Source organism: Anopheles ziemanni, chromosome X (genome assembly GCF_943734765.1).
Source record: "Anopheles ziemanni chromosome X, idAnoZiCoDA_A2_x.2, whole genome shotgun sequence".
Taxonomy (NCBI): domain Eukaryota; kingdom Metazoa; phylum Arthropoda; class Insecta; order Diptera; family Culicidae; genus Anopheles; species Anopheles ziemanni.
In genome coordinates, this window is record NC_080707.1 from 4,470,535 (window position 1) to 4,488,845 (window position 18,311).

The 18,311-nt window shown below is 52.0% G+C and overlaps 1 protein-coding gene across 1 annotated transcript; it reads right to left on the reverse strand.

Moving 5' to 3' along the window:
* Positions 1–1,834: 1,834 nt before the first annotated feature.
* On the reverse strand, positions 1,835–8,854 carry LOC131290605 (cytochrome P450 307a1). Its single transcript, XM_058319765.1, has 2 exons — positions 8,380–8,854; positions 1,835–3,096 (listed from the first exon to the last, which is right to left on the reverse strand). The coding sequence occupies exons 1-2, from the start codon at positions 8,852–8,854 to the stop codon at positions 1,835–1,837; spliced, it is 1,737 nt and encodes a 578-aa protein (XP_058175748.1).
* Positions 8,855–18,311: the final 9,457 nt, after the last annotated feature.

Sequence of the window (18,311 nt, forward strand, 5' to 3'; positions counted from 1 at the left end):
CATTCGTGCGGAGTTTTGACTTTGACAAACGTCAACTGTGCACAAGGTGTATGAAACCAGGCAGAGTGGTATATAAACCATTTTACTACGAGGTAAAGACCAAAATCATACGAAATTAATTTGTTAACAGAAAAAGGGAGGAATTTTAATTAAATAATACGGACGAATCATTGAGCTTTAAAACTACCACCAGATTATCTAATAACGAAGGTGCGTGAAGAAATATTTCAAATGCCAGCCGAGACACGCGCTGGCAGCGTTACGTTACGTTACATGTTCGGTGTATACAGCAATAGCTGCAGTTGGCTATATTGATGATAAAATGCGGCCCCATATCCGGAACGCTTGTTAACTTACGGAACATGCTGAAACTGCTCATCAGTACAATAAATTTGTTTCTTTCAAAGTACATAAAAACATAGAAATTTTGTAAACAAACAAATAACTATAGGTGGTTTTTGCAAACGCGTTTTTCATGCGCCCACCGGAAACGTGACGCGACACGTGATTTTTTAATGATTGCAATTTGCGTTCTAGCGCTTCAAGTAAACCTCACATGAAGCTAAAAGCTTGGCAATTTTTTCTCGAAATTGTCGAAAAGTCTTGCTAGTCGCCGTGGGTGATCGTTTTTGCTCCCAGCAAAGTAAAAATATAATTGCAAATGTGACGCGTCTACATTGTTCGCAAACGAAAATCAATGATATTTTTGAACGAGTTTTGGTTAACGCTTCGTTTAGAACTTGCTTTATGCCGTTTCACAAAAAGAGGGAATGTTTATCTTTATAGAATGTTTATTCGCGTATCATACAATACTTATAGTCTTTAGTACTAACGTTTACACTCGTTATGCAAGTAACACTTTAAATGCGATTTAGTATTTTAATTAATAAATAATCACTTCTCTCATCAGTCCCTGAAAAATCTGATATAGCTATGCTTCTGTCTCTTACGATTCGTTTCCTGTTCGCTTTACGAAAGGGAAGGAGCGGTTGGTTGCAACCAATTTAACCACCGGCTGACCGTAACCAGAATCAGAGATACGATGCGTCTAAAAACCTTACATCCATAAACAAAAAGGGAAGCTAGACACTCTCGCTAAGTGTACCGTTTTGCTTATAATTTGCATTTTGTTTTGTTTCGTTTTTCGTTTTTCCTAGATCTGTCTCACAGGGTATAGATGAAAATCAGTCTTAGCTCTTATTTAATTTATGCTGCCATAAATGCACGCAATTCGCAATCGAGATAAGTGGGTTCTCCGAACTGCATGTCTCAAGTTGCATGCCCGTTTTTTTCTTCTTCTAATGCTATATTAGAAAGATGTTTTGTTTTTGCCACCTAGGCGTAGTCTAATTCCGTAGGAATTCGATTCTTATAAGTGGTACACAATAGAATGCAATTTTATGTGTGTGTTTGTTTGCTTTGTATGTGTGTGTGTGTGTGTTTTTGAAAATGAAAAATAAAAAGGTGCGAATGGATCAACTATGTTTGTGTGCTCATTGAGTTTAGGCAAGTTAGATACGGTACGTTGACGCATGCATTGTATGATATATACTTGGAAGGTTGCACAACTGCACAAGTGTCCTCTACTCGGCCAGTTCGGTTCTACTCTCGCTGATACGCTGATCCTTTGCTGTTTGGCTTTATATACTAGTTAACACCGGCACATTGCATGTTGAACTTCCGGGGCGAAAAACTGATCGAGCGTTGTTCGGCTTCAGTAGGGTAATAATAATTTATCGAGTCCACCGAGGATGGACGGGCCAACGTGGTAGGTTGCTGTATCCGAACGAACTATGTACATGATGTTTCGCATGACTGATCCAGCGCGTGGAGCTCAGCGGGTTTCGCCTGCGGTGCGGTGTGTGAAGGCGAGCGAGTAGGTGTCGGGCGGGACGGCCACGCACGCCGGGTACATCTTGATCTGGGTGGTGTCGTTCGAGTAGACGTTGTACTTCTGCAGGATGTTGGCGATGATGATGAAGCTGAAGCCGCGTACCAGATTCTGCCCGATGCAGGTGCGCTTGCCGATGCTGAACGGCAGGAAGTGCGGAATGTTCTTGCGGACGCGCTCGATCTGCATGGTGCGCTCGTTCTCGCTGCTGATGCGGTTCGTTTTGATGATGCTGCAGAGGTCTTGCCGCGCCGTCGGCGAATCGCCCAGGTCGGTGCGGATCTGCGCCAGCGTCGCCGTCTCGATGAACCGGCTCGGGTTGAAGCGCTTCGGCTCGTCCCAGTACTTCTCGCTGGTGTTCAGCTCGTAGTTGTTGATGAACACCACCGTACCCTTGGTGACGCCGTACCCGGCAATGCAGGTGTCCTCGGTGGCGACGTGCGGGACGATCGGGGACGAGGAGTAGCGCAGCACCTCGAAGATGGTGGCCACCGTGTACGGCATGCTCTCGGTGTCGTACAGCGTGACGTTGCGCTGGCCGCGCTCGGTGATCCGGTCGATTTCGCTCTGGATGTGCTGGCCGACGGCTGGGTTCTTCGCGATGTAGCCGAGTGCCAGCATCACCAGGTTGCCGATGGCCGAGTGGCCCCCGAGGAAGTCCTCCAGCATGTACATGATGGTGTCGCGCGTCACCGACGGGTCCTCTCGCAGGCTCTTCAGCAGTGCGTCGGTGAAGTCCCGCTCCGTGTCCTCGTCGCCCAGCGTCTGCTCGCGCTCGTTCACGATCCGCTCGAGGATGAAGTCGCGGATCTCCGCCGACCAGCGCGTCAGCTTGCTCATGTGCTTGTGGTAGAACGGCGCCAGCCACGGCAGGAAGTCCACCGCGTAGCCCTGGTTGATCTCCCAGAAGATCTCGTCGAAGTTGCGCACCATGTCGACGAACCCCTGGTCGTTGTAGTCGAACCGCACCGAGCACATGTACTGGCTGAACATGTTCGCGCACGCCTGCATGATCAGCGGCTTCACCTTGAAGTCGCTCCCGGGCGACACCACCTCGTCCAGCTGGTCCATGAAGCGGTGCATCTCCATCACGCCCACATCGCTCATCTTCTGGTAGTAGCTCGATGCGTCGCTCGGCGAGCAGTGCTTCCGGGCAAGGTTGCGCCGCTTCTGCTGCAGTGCTGACCAGTCACACAGGGCCAGAGCTGTGGAGGAGATAGTTGAAACGAAACCGATCAGTAAACGGGCCACTCGCGACACAATCCTAAACTGTATATATAGCAGCACGAAGCAGGACTTCAAGTAGGTCAAGTCCAGAACGCGCGTCATTCTACCACGACGCCACTTTGCTATTCACCGCAGCAATCCGCTGCAGTCCTTGACGCCTATCGATTGGCGGAAAGTCAGAACCCTCCTGCTTCTCATCTTCCTTCTCCCATCTTCCAACCTCCCCCCCCCCACCTCTTCGGAGCCGGTCCACGCTAATCCATAGTCGTATCCGCATGCCAAGGATGGGCGTACCGCCCGTTTAACGTTCTCGCAGGCTTACACGAGGTCGCAGCGTAAGCCAAATCATCGATTCCAACATCCAACGTGCCAACGATTCCCTGCCAAACGTACCACAAGGTGTTGTCGGCGGGCACTCATTCCCCGAGCACGCTCTGGCCGCTGAAGGACATTCATTCGTTCGATATGGCAATTTTATCCTTCCTCCGTTCGCGACCGAAAACGCACATCCACACACAGACACACATAGACACACACACAACCCTTTGTACTGTTAAGGTGGGAAGAGACTGGTTTTTGTTTTGGTGCGGTGAAGTTGTGTAACCGCAATGCTTCCGCCTCATAATGACACTGGAAGAGGACGTTTTGCCTGCCGTACAAAAGTGAAGGCAAACACATTGGAGTGGAGTTGTCGACGCTGGTAGCATTTAAATTTTGCACACGGAGCGACCGGACCTGGACACACGGGTAGCATCTACTTAAAGCGTTCGACCACTCGCTGGAGGCTGGGCGTGCTGGTCGGTGTCATGTGTGTAAACTCAGGAGACGTGACTGCTAACCTCTCGTCGGCATGCCTATTTCGTTGAACTCTGAGCGTGCTCTTCTAGAGTCCCACACCTCCTACACTTCTAACTACCATTGCTAAGTCATGACGTTGATTGGCTTTTTTACATCGACATTACTGTTGCACCCCACCCCAGCCGGCCCGTCTCGAGCTGTTCGATTGCGGAAGTCAGGGCTGGTCAACCGGCATACATACGTCAGCCACAGGCTGGCCGAGAGCGAGCTCGAGGTCGACTCTGCGTACAGCACATGGGCGCAACCTTGTCGGAGGTTGCCAGTTTCGCTATCTTCCCACACCACCGATCGATATTCTCGTGCCATTGGCCCTGCGACCGACATATGCTTGATCGGAACTGTACCTTTCTTTCTCTCCTTCCCCACCCCCATCCCTCTCATATGCTCGGTAGACAGTTTTGTCACTCTTCTGCGCGACTAGTCATCCAAAGTCCCCCCTTTGGCAGAGAGGGCTCGACGACCAGTTGCGTCGATTGCTAGCAGAGATGCGAAAAGGTGAACCCCGACGTCCTCCGGCAGCGACAGTGTGAGTCACACCGAGCTACCAAGAGTTGTACGAGTGCGCATTGCTTGTTCGTTGACGAGTTTTTGTCTTCGCACCTCTGAAAGAGGAAGCTCTGCTTGGAAGCGCGACCTGTGTCTATGAATGAGCGCGGTTCCACACCGCAGCCAACTATCAGGCTATAGCAACTACCTCAACCCTTGCTTCCTCGATTGGGCACCACAACGGTTAGCTGAGCACTATAATTTCCGCGGCCGCACACACTGTTGCCGATAGATGCTGACCCACATAAGGCCTATTTTCATTAGCTTTTCCCACTGACGTCTGACCCACTGCTGCCTCCAGGGAGTTCCCTCCTCTTCCACGATCCACGAAAGATTCCTTAGCGCATCACCGGTACCAGCCGGTTTGTTGCGCTTTCGATCGTAAACACATACATGAATATGCAGCGTGGCAGCTTGAATTAGTTCGGAATTAAAAGCTAAACCCCCCCCTCCCCCTCTCTACACACAACCGAAAGACTTGCACCCGGTGCTTGTGCCGATTCTACGCTACGCCTACGAGCAATTAGGCTCGAGCCCCGAGGATCGGGGGTTCGCCGCGGTGAAAGGGAAAGGAAAATTAAATGATTCCGTTCCGATTACGGTATGAATTATTCACCAAGCGCTTCCGGGCGGCGTCCAGCGGAGTCTTCCTAGCGGTCGGCGGCTCTGCTGGTGCGCTCTACATCCGGCCCCGGGCTGCAGATTTGCTGCAAAGAAGAACACCAAAAAACCCGAGATACGCTAGGCAGAACGCCGCTTCGTTCACGAACGTCACGGCAAAGGTTGCTATCAGCAGGTGTTCTGAAGCGAGAGACCTTACACCGCGCTCCCGCTCGGGCTGCAGGGATGTCGAACGAGGCGTGCCTTCCGTATCAGCGCTCATGTTAAACTAGGTGTGAACAACTACGTACCCGTGCACGGGTGTTTTGCCCTTTTTTTACGACGCCCCACGCTCACTCATCCGTACTGACGGTTATGATTGAGGTATGAGATTGCTACCATTTCTTCCACACGAAGTAACATGGCCCTATCGCTCCCTCGTTGTTCTATCTACCTATCGTGGTGCATTAGGCATTAGATGCAACCAAGCCTTAAGCTCCAATTGCCTGGTTTAAGGAATCAAGTCTCTAGATCGACTCCCAAATCATGGAGAAGCATCTCGTCTATCAAGCTGGGGTTCCCCGAACAAGTTTTTGGAGAACCTAACGATGATCCGCCGGCTAACTAACCAACAACCGGTTTACAAAAAAGAGCGACCACAGCCGAGGTGGCGGGTAGATGTTGTTTTGCACTGCACTCAAGAATGCACTTTCCGATGTCGATGTCGTCATAGGTAGGGTTGCCAGAAACTGGGCCCATACAAACAGGCGCATGCACGCACGCCCACATACTCTGGCATGCACATAAGCGCGCGGATATACAAATGCATGAATCGACGATTGCATCGCCTTACCGCCTGATGGGCCTGATGTCTGCTGACCTGGGTAGTTTACCAATGTACCGAGGGGTATTCGTTTTTTTTTTGCGCTTCCACCGCCGTGGTCAATGGACCGGCGACCGGGGCGGATTGCACAAAGCGCCAAGCGGAAGCGGCCACCACCGGTCCGGGTAGGCGGGGGGTTTCGAATTTCTGGAGCAGTGCCTACAGAGCAGTTAATGCCTCGGGTATGTGAAGTACCCCCTTCCGGCCGTGCGCTCGGGGATGGTGTTTGGTCTGCTGGCAGAAGAAACTGTGCGGACAGAAGTCCCGTGTAAGCAGAATGACATGACAACTTGGCAGCCAGGAACCCGACCGACCAAGCACGTGTTTGGCCGTACGTTGCTAGTGCACCGCAACGTCGACCAAAGTGTAGTATTTGCGCGCCAATTTGTTTCATTCCAGAACCTACCGGCGGGACTATGTCGACGAAGGTGCGACGAAGGGATTTCGAAGAGCTTCAGAAGCTGTCCCCAACCCATTGTCGAATGTTTATATAGGGCGGAGGATAGGGACGTGGACGTAGTCTGACGCAAGTCGGTATCAAATAGCGCTATCAGAATTGGGACATCTCCCCACTCCTTAGCCGGTCTCTCGGACTAAAGCTGAGATGTTGGAGGATCCCACCAAAGACGTGCATGTAAACCGAGCCGAGTTTTGGCGTGCAAACAAATTCAGGTTGCTCGTTTTCAATTTCTTCTCTTCTTCTTCTTCTGCTTTTCCCTTTCCGTCTCTTCGTCTTCCGCCCCAGGTTTGGCGAAAGGGATGGATTTTAAAATGGCGGCTCTAATTTTTCAATCAATGTCGTCGACAGTTTCCCCAGTTTGTTTTTCTCGTATGCGTATATTCGGGTCAAAGTTGGAACTCTCCCCCTCCCCTCCTCCTCCTTTTCTCTCTCTCTCTCTCTATCTCTCGCTTTCGCCATCCCTTTCCTCTTTTCCCTCCCACCCCACTCCAAGTGGAAGAAACCTAATCCCCGCACCCGCGGATCCACCATTTTCCCGCTTATCCTCTACAACGGACCCGGATCCTGCTTCCTTCGCCCTCGCATCTGCCCACCCTATCCCCCGGACATGCCACCCCGATTGTACCGTGTTCGCGTATCCCCACCGTTGATCAGCTCCCCTTCAGGGGTGGAGGGCTTTCTCTGTATATCTCGGACGTTCGCTTCGAATTAGGAACCCTGGTGGCCCTGGTTTTTGAATCGCCTCGCGTTCCTCCACCTCGCGGTGTTAAGGCGTAACATCGAGCTGCCAGGTCACCCACCTGTTTCCTCCTCCTCATCCTTCGCCAGCCACAGTTCATGGTGTCTTGTTAGAAGCAAAAAACAACATGCCAACCAGTGAGTTCGCGCGCTTTTTGCGTGCTTCTCGCATGCTACCCCCCCCCCCCGTCCCGCCTCTCCCACTTCCCCACGTGCGCGCAGCATGGCGCCGGCGATGATCACCCGCATTGGCCCCGCAACCCTTAGAGCGGTAGGGACCGCAGAGAGCACATCCAAACGACTATGGGAGACGGAAGTATCGACGATCCGGTATCCCCAGCCAGGGGATAGGGAAGGGGAGCTAGGGTGCCCTGGAAGGAGAGAAGCCCAGCGCAGCAATTGGAGCGGCAACGGGCGGTGGGCGAAAACAAGGGTTCCCACCACCCCCCGTCAACCCCAACCTCCTACTCCACATGGATGGGGAACGTACGGATTTCACTTTCTCTGGCCCAGATTAAGGCCAACCCCTACGGCCACGGCATGTCATGCGCGACGCTGGCTCCGCCGAGGCGCCAGCGCGCTGCACCATCGCACTCGCGTGATCCCCCCCCCCCCCACCGGCCCACCCCACCCTGTCCCCCGCTTTCCCCCGGGGAGCACCACCGACGAACGCAGGCCGTAGAATTCCGCGGTGAAAAAGGAGATGGCGTTTCGCAAAAGTATAAACCGACGAAAAACGACTCCCCGATGGGAAACGACACTCCATTTTCGGTGGCCTGGATTTGGGCCTCCCCCAAAAAAGATCCGAGCAAAATCCTCATTCTGTGCTGCATAGCGAGTTGCGAAGAGCTTTACCCACAGCTTACGCTAGCGGAAGTAACCTCGAAAGGAAGATTTTAGAGTGTGGAACTCGCACTCGAAACCTCCAAAAAAGAATATAAGGATTGGATTCGCACTGAAGAATTGAGAATTTGAGGAAACGAACTCAGAGTTGACCTCGGTGTGGAATTCGCACTAGAAGGAGTTAATGAGGAATCTTAGAAACGAATATCAGGATTGGAGAACCTCAAAAAAGAGTATCAGGAGTTGGAATCGTTCAAAAAGATTGCACATTTGGACGCAACGAACTTGGACTTGACCTAAGTACCATAGGAAAGTGGAAGCGTTTCTACTTACAGTTGTTGCGATCGCCACCGAACAGCTTGTGGAAGCGCAGGAAGTCCGGCCGGCCGCCGAAGTAGCGGCCGTTCTGGTTCAGCACCTCCCGGATCAGGTCGAGATTGTTGACGACCAGGCAGCGGGTGGAGCCGAGCGTGATGCTGTACAGGTCGCCGTACTTCTTCGCCAGCGCGGTGAAGCCCTCGAACGGCACCTCGTACTGGCCGAGGAAGGCGAGGCTGCCGAGGATGGGCCACGGGATCGGGCCCGGCGCCTGCGGGAACGTTACCAGCTCGGTTGTTGTGGCGTTGGTGGTTGATTGTTGCTTCTGCTGGTGCTGCTGCTGCTGCACGACCTGTGCCAGCTTCTGGAGGCGCCCGGGTCGGACTGTTTGCAGGCGCACCTTGCGGTGCCATTCGTACAGGATCTTGAAGTAGCACACCACGGACAGGATGATCGTCAGCACGGCCAGTATCAAACCGGTGTAGGCCATCGTACCGCTCTTCAACTGCACTCACGCACGCTTAGGAATGTCGAGAGGGTGTTGCGAGGCACACTGCTTCCAGGACACTGCTCACACGTCCGTAAGGGTCCTTGGATTATGTTCTTCTGGTGTACACACCCGAGACCACCGAGACAAACACGGTTCTACGCCGCGCGCCACAAACAACGGAACTGACACAAACCTCACCTTATAAAGAATAACAATTCCAACTAACGGGGGCAGGGTGGAGGAAGGAACAAATCGACAAAAGAATAAACTATGAAGGAAAACTTACTGCAAAATAAACGCCCTGGGAAAATTACACCTAAACAACATCAACAATCGAGTATAACAAATAACAAATTGAACTAACTAACCGACGCGAACAGCAAACAGAGGAAAAAAAAAAAACAACAAAAATAACTTTCTTCACGCCTAGTTCGCTTATCGCACACGCGCGCACGTGCAACGGGTCCCTCACAACGCACTTGTTCTTTCCTCTCTCCTCCGGTGAATGCCGACTCCGGTTTTTTGGGAAGGACTCTTTGATCGTACGGATTTTGAGTGCAGGATCGCCAGGAAGCGGTGCTGGTGGTGGAGGTGCAGCAAGGAGCGAGAGCTGTGTTGTGCCCCGGATGTGGACGGGCTTCCGGTGCAGGGCTAAGGGAGCTAATGGTCGATCTACACCTGATGCTCCGGACGCTCTGCCTCTGCTGGAGTTGCTGAGGTTGCACTAGAGCTACTTTTCCTCGCTGGCTTTGTTTTGTGTGTGAGTGTATGGGTGTTTTTTTTATGTTCCTTTAATTGAACTTTTCACCCCCTTTGTTTTCCTTTCTTGCTGGCGGATCTTTTCTATTCTGACTTCCGGTTCTCGTTTCTCGTGCCCGTTTCCTGTCGGACGAAGCGCGCACCTATGCCACCGCGGATGTATGTTATGTCGTGCGTCCGATTTGCCTCCCTAGGGTGCCGATCGACGATTAAGTACGAAAAAAGTTAGACTGATCGAGTGCGGATTATGCGCCAACGTTTATATAGAGTTTCCGTGCGGCGTGCTGGGTCGGTTTCGCTGCCGGAGTGACGGTGGTGGCGATGCTGCCGCATGCTGCCTGTACACCGCCAGCGGGCTGGCAGCACACTCCCGGAGAGAGAGAACGGACGATGCGCGCGCGCTGGCCCTGTAGTGTGAGAGGTACGCGCGCGCGCACGCGCTCGTGCGGGTTGCGCGTGCGCCGACCAAAGATCGCCCTCCGAGATCCGATCCGACGCGAACCGCGGCGTCGAGCCTCGTGGGAGAACGGGCCGGCGCTGTTTTTGGACGTCGCGAGCGAGCCTCCGCCGAGCCCCGTGCGCAGCCTGTTCCGAGCCGCGGCGAAAGAGCCCGCTCTCCTTTCTCCCGCGCGTGACAGAGAGAGAGAGAGAGCTACAAAGAGAGCGGGACAGCGAGTGAGAGCGAATCTGGGAGCGATCGGATCGGATGGTTTCCAGCGCCGCGCCTGCGTGTGTGTGTGTGTGTATGTTTGTGGGGATGCCTGCGAGAGTGCGTGTGGGACAGCAGGAGAGTGCGCGAAAGAGAGCGGCGCACCAAATCAGGACGAAGTGAGAGCGAGAGCGAGGGCGAGCGAAAGGGATGAGCTCTGGAGGATGAGAGCGAGGTCCTAGTAGGCGGGAGCGAGAAAGCGGAGTGCGATCGCGATCGTTCGGCGGGGGTGGCAAAGCAAGAAGAGGATCGATCAGCACAATTAAACGCGCTACTGGAGCCACCGTGAAAGCCTCGGGAAATGGCTCGTTTCCATTTCTCTGCCTCAGGTCCTTTCTTCTTCTCTTTCTCCTTTCGCGAAACGAGCCGCATGGGCTCTGCATGGGAGCACTAAGTAGGCAATGTCAGCGGAAACTTCCGATTTTCCACCTCAGGTGTACACTAGGGCAGGATCTGTTCTACCCGAACTCACTACACACCGCCAGCCTCCACTATTTCTTTCTCTTTCCTTTGACTTCACTGACTCAGGAGTTCAGGAGAGGAAATCCTTTAACCGGAGTATAGCATAAGACATCCTGCGGAAAGATCTCACCAACCTCTCGTTCCTTCTCCCTCTTACAAATGGGTCAGTGGGTAGAACAGAGAGATAAGGCCATACGAGATGAAAAACGTTTGTAACACCTTGTTGCTTGTATTTTCCCACCGATGTGATAACTTGATCTCGTCCATTGAATATTTCCTTCTTCCACATTTGCTCGTCAGGCAATGTTACGGTAAACTCCAATAAGCATTAAAATAGTGACAATCATAAAAGATATCTCTTGCACAGCAACCAACAATCTGTGGGGGACTGAGTGGAAATGGTAGGTGGCGCGACCCACTTCCCTGCCCGGCGAGGTCTATCATCATATCAGTAGGCCCAGTGTAGTATAGATTCCTTCGGAATTCAGCGAAAACAGGGATAGAGCGTACTTCATTCAGGTGGAGGCAGCACGCCCTGCTAATTATAAGAAGAGCAGGAAGAGTGGTAGCAGTGAGGGCTCGGAACGCCGCATATAGGGAACGTTCTGAAGGGTTCGTTCTTGCCGGTTGACCATCGGTGTGGATGGGATAAGCGGTACGAACGCGGTGTTAAAAGAGAAATGAAGGCAAGAATGGTCACGAATAAGAAGGGCATCTTCTCGGACGGGTTAGCACAGAGTGTGGAAATGCGGGGTGGGGGGTAGGATAGCAGGATAAGAGAAAGAATGGTGAGTGTAGGAGAAAGCGAGAAGAAATTGGTGAAGCGACCCCGCAGAATGTAAGAATAGTATAGCTAGGGCACACGATCATGTGAGAAAAATCATTAACAAGAGAAAGAGAGACTTGAGCTGGTATGCGGAAAGGCAGCAGGAGGCAGGGGGTAAGGCGAAAAGAAAGAGATGATGGAAACTACTAAAGAGAAAGAGAGTGCTATGGCAGCAACGTTAAGCAAGTGCAGCTACAGAGAAAGCCAAAAAAGCAAAAGCAGCCAATAAAGTATCTAATGACACTTTTCAAATTCGTCATATAATAATTCTTAGAGGAGAGTTGTGGAGCAGATGGCCGGCCATGCGGGATAATGATCTTCTAAGCTAGAACTACTAATCAGCGAGAATGTTAGCTACCGATAGGTCGTACAACCAGTTCACTTTCAACCGTTTCTCCTTTGCTTCGTCCGCGTACCGAGGCTAGGGTTATAAAAGGTTCTTGTGAAGCCGGTAAGTCTGGATCGTTCTAACCCACATCGTGTAGATTCTGTTACCAAAACGTCACCGAAAGCCCCGAATACCAGAGCAAGAGTCCGTGCGAGGGCCAGGGAAAGGTATTAATGAGGGGTGTTACTAAGTATAGCCTATATAGGCAGAAATCTTTTGGCAGAATGTTCTCCCGGACGTTGCTAACCCGGTTGGCGGTTTAGCACCTAGCTACAACCATTTTTGTAGCCTACCTACGACACCACTAAATGATCTCATTTATCGCCCCATTCTCCGTCTGCCTTCGCGCCTCCGGACAGGCTGCTAGATGAAGGTGGCTTTGCGAAGCCATAACCGAAAATAAAAGTTCTGATGTCATACGCGCACCACAGGTGTTCGCAAACGAAATGGGATGGGAGTCCGACGAGGAGACCGGTCCCGGTCAGTTGAACAAGTTAAGAAGCTGGGCCCCATCCCACGGGAAACCCTCGGACGAGACAGCAGAAACTTGTCCGACAACTTGTTTCCGAACGCCTGACGGCAGGGTACCTTACTCAGATTTGCCGACATTTACCATCCGTCCGGCTATTAGAATCGAGGTTGAAGAAAGAGCGGCCCCAGTGCACATACACACGCACCGAGCGCGCGTGCAGACGTCATTATCTATATGTCCAATGCAATGCGAACGACGTCACGGTGGCAACACTGATACGCGAACAGTGTCGTAGCCTACCGTTCGTTATCCTAGTCCGAACCCGTAGTCCTATGTATGCTATTGCCTATGGCTGTCTGGTCAGCTGGAAGCGTGTCCGCTACTGTACAGCGATCCCTTGCGGTGGTCCATATACGTATAGAAGCTTCATTCGATTGGACGACGAATACGACGACGACGAAGACGGTGGCGAAGACAGGCGAAGCTCATCGATTTCGTTCGCGCGACTCCCAATAACCGCCAATTAAAGGTCGTGGTGCGTTGGCGCACCAGCCGCAGCAGTGATTGAGACGAGATTTAATCAGTCGCCCCGGGTGATTGGACTAGCCGCCCTTCCGTGCACTGGTGGACTGGTGCGATGCATCCGTTTGCCACTTGGTTGTGCCAGTCGGAGTCTTCCTTCTTCCACTTTGCCGGTCCGGGAGTCGAACTCGGACTCCGGTCCGGCGGCAAATTTCCCAATGCCAGAGGTCAGGCTTGCGCACTTCATCGAAAGGCCCCTCCCCGGGCCACGTCAGCTGAACCAGAACGACCATCAGTTCTAATCAAGTGCGTTCCGCGAATGAAACCCGGGCGCTGACCGCACGATGGGTAGATGTACGACAGACGCAGCAGCAGCAGCAGCAGCAGCTGAAACAGCAGAATAAAGACGAAGAAGAACACAAAAAAGTCACGAACTCACGCTCCGCTTCATCCTGCTACCGGTCGCACGTCCGCTTGGCGTTCCCTTTTCACCGACGATCTAGCGCCCACTAGCCGGCTCTAGTACCTGGCGAGCTAGCCTTCCCTTTTGCCTGCCACGCTACGGCTACCCGGAGCTGGCGGTTTCGTCGTGCCGTCCTTTCGTGCAGATTCTGTGGGGTGAATGCCCGCCCACGGCTAGAGGAACGGCTACGAACGAAACTAAGAACGAATCGTAACAACGACGAGCCCCAACCGAGCGGATGCCGCTGAGAATGGTCACACGGACTTTCTCTAGCGTCGTCCCCCGGGCACCTCTATGCGAACAGCGGGATACTGATCATCGTTGCTGGCGTTCGGACGAACCGAAAGAGAACTCGAAATCGTTCTATCCGCTATAGCGAAAGCCTGCGCTGGTAGGAAACGCTATATGGCCGCTTCGGTTCTACAGCGGGCACTCGTGACGGGCCGTGCGAGAGTGCTGGGACACCCAACCTGCCATACTTGTCAAACGTGCCTAGGTGGGCCGCCTACTTTGCTTCCGTCCAAATTTTTGCTTTCTCTTGTATACCGCGAGTCCTCACGATAAAAAAAAAAATTACATCTCGCTAATAGACTAATGTATGCATAGCTTCCAGCTATAGCCAAAAAAGGACAGCATAGAGTGTGGCACTGTAAAATTTTGCTCCTAACGCTGCCCCATTAAGTCATATAACTGGCACGCTGCGGACCCCAAAGAGTACCGTGACGATACGGCGAAGAAAACCCTTTCAGGCAGTATCCGCAATCTGGCTGGACGCTGGAAAACTGGTTTCAATCGTATCGGTCGAGAACGTAACCGAGCCGCCGTGAGGATCGCCCGGCTAATCAGCGTGCTGGGTAAAATAATAGGCACCCTGACGTTGCGAGCCAACAGTGATGCCAATTGGCTAATCCTAGTAACGACTTCGGTCGAAAGGTACTTACAATTCCTCGGAGTCCTCTCGTGCTTAGCATTGGATACCGGCCAGTTTTTTTTTGCAAAATCTTTTATACTTCAGCTATATTTTGAACCTTTTTCAATCAAGACGTTACCCAGCTGCTTTCGCTTGGAAGGATAATTCTGACGCTTTTCCTTTCGCAGTTATTTTGCCAAATTGTTTCGTCACGATTAAGGTATAACTCAAGAATGATGACACCTGCTTATAGTGTTCTATACGCCAACATATGAACGAAAGCAAACGTCATCTGTCATTAGTGTGACCTGATGCTAGGAACTGGAGGTACTCGAAAGCTATGTTCACCAGCGCCGAGAACTGCAGCAGAAGTCTGGAAAAGACCCCCTTCTGGGGGTTGGATCTGTGGCTGTTCTTTCGTGCGGGGTGTGTGTGTGTTGGAGGCACGCAGCAGGAAGGAGGAACAGGAGATTGCTTGATTGGGAGGGTAAGTGAAGATCAGACGACAGCCAAAGGCGAAGTGCGCGACGAAAGAAAATCAAAAGTAAAGGAAAGGCTACCGATCGAAACCTGTTTTTCCAGCTCCTCCCGGGAGGGTGTTCGCGATCGAGGAGAAAATTCGAAACACCCTGCTCTGGCACACTTGCTGGCAGCTGGCGAGATGAGGGGTTGGGGGTGGTTGCCATCGGGGGAGATGTTTGTAACGACGGACCCCCGGGACCCCCGGGACGACGTCCACCGAGAGAGAAAGGACCACGGGCGGTCCCTCAAGTGAGAGCGGTTCTATTCTTCGTCTAAGAATAACACGGTGGAAAAAGAAATCGCAACACCATCCCGGCAAACCCCCGATGGAAGCGTTGGTTCCCCCCGGGGGGAAGATGGTCGATAAATTTATGCGTTGCCATTCTCGTGCGACTCCGCTGGCTCCCGATTTGGCGACTCCTCCACCGAACCGGTCGGAATGGTAGGATTATGTCACCCGGCACGAAGGAGCAGGATCCCGGCGTGGCGGTGGGACGATGGAAAAGTGGTGAAAACGCCTAGTCACATTTTTCGCGATATCAGCGAGATTGGATCGCGGGCTGACGTCAAGGAGCTGAAAAGAATCAGGCAGGCGAAACAGAACCTCACTCGGTGGAAAGGTTGCGCCGAAGGACCAGACGTCATGCTCATCTTCTACCAACTCCGGCTGCCTGCGAGTACTTCCCCGACATCACTTTGCCGCAATTGTCAGCAGTTAAGCCCGCTATCAGCTCTCACTCATAACTCGTTGCTCTGGAGTGGTCAATCAGGAAGTCAAATTTACGTGTCGGTTTGTCCCCGTCGGGACCCCGTGCATCATCGGCATATTCAAGGCGTCGAAGGCGATAGATTCTGGCGCAATAACAGCGATGCGCAATCGTGTTGTTGTGCGCATATCCGAGCGCAACCGGATCCCTGATTGAAACGCTTCCGTATTCCGCACGTTTCAAGGTTGCAAATCTACATTTCTCCCACTTGAGCGTGCACGGGTGACTCGCTGAAGACCTTGGAGGACACTGTGGAGCACTCTATGACCTATCGAGGGTGACATATCATACGCCTCATGGCTGGTGACACTTCCATTGATTGCGCAAGCAAGATGATAAAGCTACAGAGTTACATAAAAATACGTGTTTGATAGACTAAGGAGATAGGCTAAACTAGAACCAAGTACCAAGAAGCGCCGGGCTGATCATCATCAATCGCTGACTTTTAATTCTTCTCCGTAGGTTTAGAGCAAATGCAAATATTTAAAAGACTATGCGCTCTGAAAAACAGGTTTGCAAAAAGCAAACAGTGTTACTTACAACCATAAATTACACTCGGGAATGTTACAACATTAACATAACTGTCAACAACTTGCTAAGCTACCACAGCTCCAACAGCGAGTTAAATCATTCTCTGTCTACGAAGCCTATTCAAATTTGAGCCATTAGCTGCCATTCATGCTAAATTGCTGTAAAATGCGGTGCAAAATGTACATTCAATTGGTAAACTATTCAGCCAGGGGCGGGATCATAGAGTAAGCAAACTACGCAGCTGCTTGGGACCCCGAGCTGTCGAGTGTAGTCTCGTGGAATGTTATTGATGATTTCACATGAAATATACCAAATAAAAACCATTTGAGTCAAATAACATTGAAGTTTTAAAAAGTATTAGATTGAAAAAAAACTTTTTTAGGGTCTCCAACAATTAGCTGCCTGGGACCCCTAGGAGACTTAATCCACCTCTGTACACAGCACTGATTGATAAGGTTTCAGTTTTTGTGTAAGTTCACATTCTTGTTTGTTTTAGTTTGTTTTCCTTTTTTATGTCACTTTATACGTAATTCCAGAAATACTGTGTTAAGGTTCCAATAGCGTTGCGTCCTATTTAAGTCTGGTGAGTGGACGATACAGGAAAAGATGGGCCCTTTTCGTGAGGTTCAGCTACGAATCAACACTCGCCTGAGGTGTAAACCTAGAATATCCCAGAGCTGGTTTGAGGTGATACACTTGATAACACCACAACAGCTGCTGGACCTCGTGGTAACGCAGCTTCTCTTCTGCTGCGTGTAAGTTTGGCCCTTTTTTATACAGCATCACCGCCTCGCTGCCCTACAATTAGAGCTACCGCTGGGCCTCGACGCACCTGATGGGTAGCAGTTCCGAGTCGGTAAATCATTGCGCTACAGCAACGGTAGGTAGCGCTTGCTTCGGTTTTCTACTTTCGCTTTCGATTTCCGCCCTCCTTGTTGACCTGCGACCCAGCGCCATGTCGGTCCTTCGGTTGAGTGGTAAACAGGAGCGCTCGACGGAAGTCAACCATGGTAGGCGTGCAGCGCTCTGAAGAAATGAAGAAAAAAACGGCGGTATGTAACACCTCGCCAGCTACGGTACGACCGTCCCCGTTTGATGTGAAGCGCACATCTAGAGCCCTAATGGGCGCAGCAAGAAGCAAGAGAAAGGGAAACGGAACACCGTCACCGTCACCGTCGACCGGCGGTTGTTAGGCAGGAGCCGAACCCTCGGAGGATCTATGTTTTCGGGCGCACGGGCAGTTTCACGCCGTTTGAGCTGCTGTGCGCAAGTCGACGACGACGTCGCTGTCGTCATCGGTGCAGGGAAGTAGTCCTTCCGTTCGCGAGTGTCCGTTGTCCACCACACGCTATCGTATCCAGTATCGCCGAACGTAGACCTACGTCATCCCGGTCCGGACTACGAGTCCGGTGGTGTCCGGCTAGTTGTAGGCCTATTCTGGACCTGGCAGAAGGGTAAGTGGCACTCGGAACCAACCCCCCCTCCCCCCCCCCCCCCCCCCCCCACTGGCTCCCCAATCCCCGGCTAGGCTTAGGTCAGATTTCCAAAAAAAAAACCCGCATCGAACTGGATAGCTGCGGTTGCTATCAGGGAATTAAACTTCACGTCTAAAACTCGAGGAAGAAAACCTCGAAAGCTATCAGAACTCGACTGCACAATCGGTGCTACTTCAGCTACGTAGGCTGTTTTCCCGGTCGGCTTGCTCTTCTTGCTCCCCTTGATACCCACTAGCTTCGCTCCTTCGGCGCCAACCCGGCAGCGCCCGGTGTCCTGTTTCGCTGGCTTCGCTTTCCAACCCGGGCGCCCCAATGGTGGTCAATTTGGCTGACGCATGCGTAGCACGCACGCACGCGAGGGAAGCCTTCTTCACTTCACCTCCCCCCTCGCCCTCTCCCTCTCCCAAAATCACCGAAGGAGCTGTTCCTCCCTCGTGCCTCCGTTTACAAAAGTAGTTTATCTTTTCAAATTTGTAATGGATCCTCGGGAAAGATGTGTGTATATGTGTATTTACTAAAGAGAATATTCACAAAAGGATGTTGTGACAGTGGAACAGGCGTACATGACAGCTTGGCAGGTTTGCTTGGGAGGCCAAGAGGAAAGGGATACGCGACAGAGGTTGGTAGGTG

Coding starts and splice junctions, on each gene's coding strand:
- LOC131290605 (XM_058319765.1), bottom strand. CDS start 8,854: ATGGCCTACACCGGTTTGATACTGGCCGTGCTGACGATCATCCTGTCC. Junction 3,097..8,379: donor CGGTGGCGATCGCAACAACT/GTAAGTAGAAAC, acceptor TCTCCTCCACAG/CTCTGGCCCTGTGTGACTGG.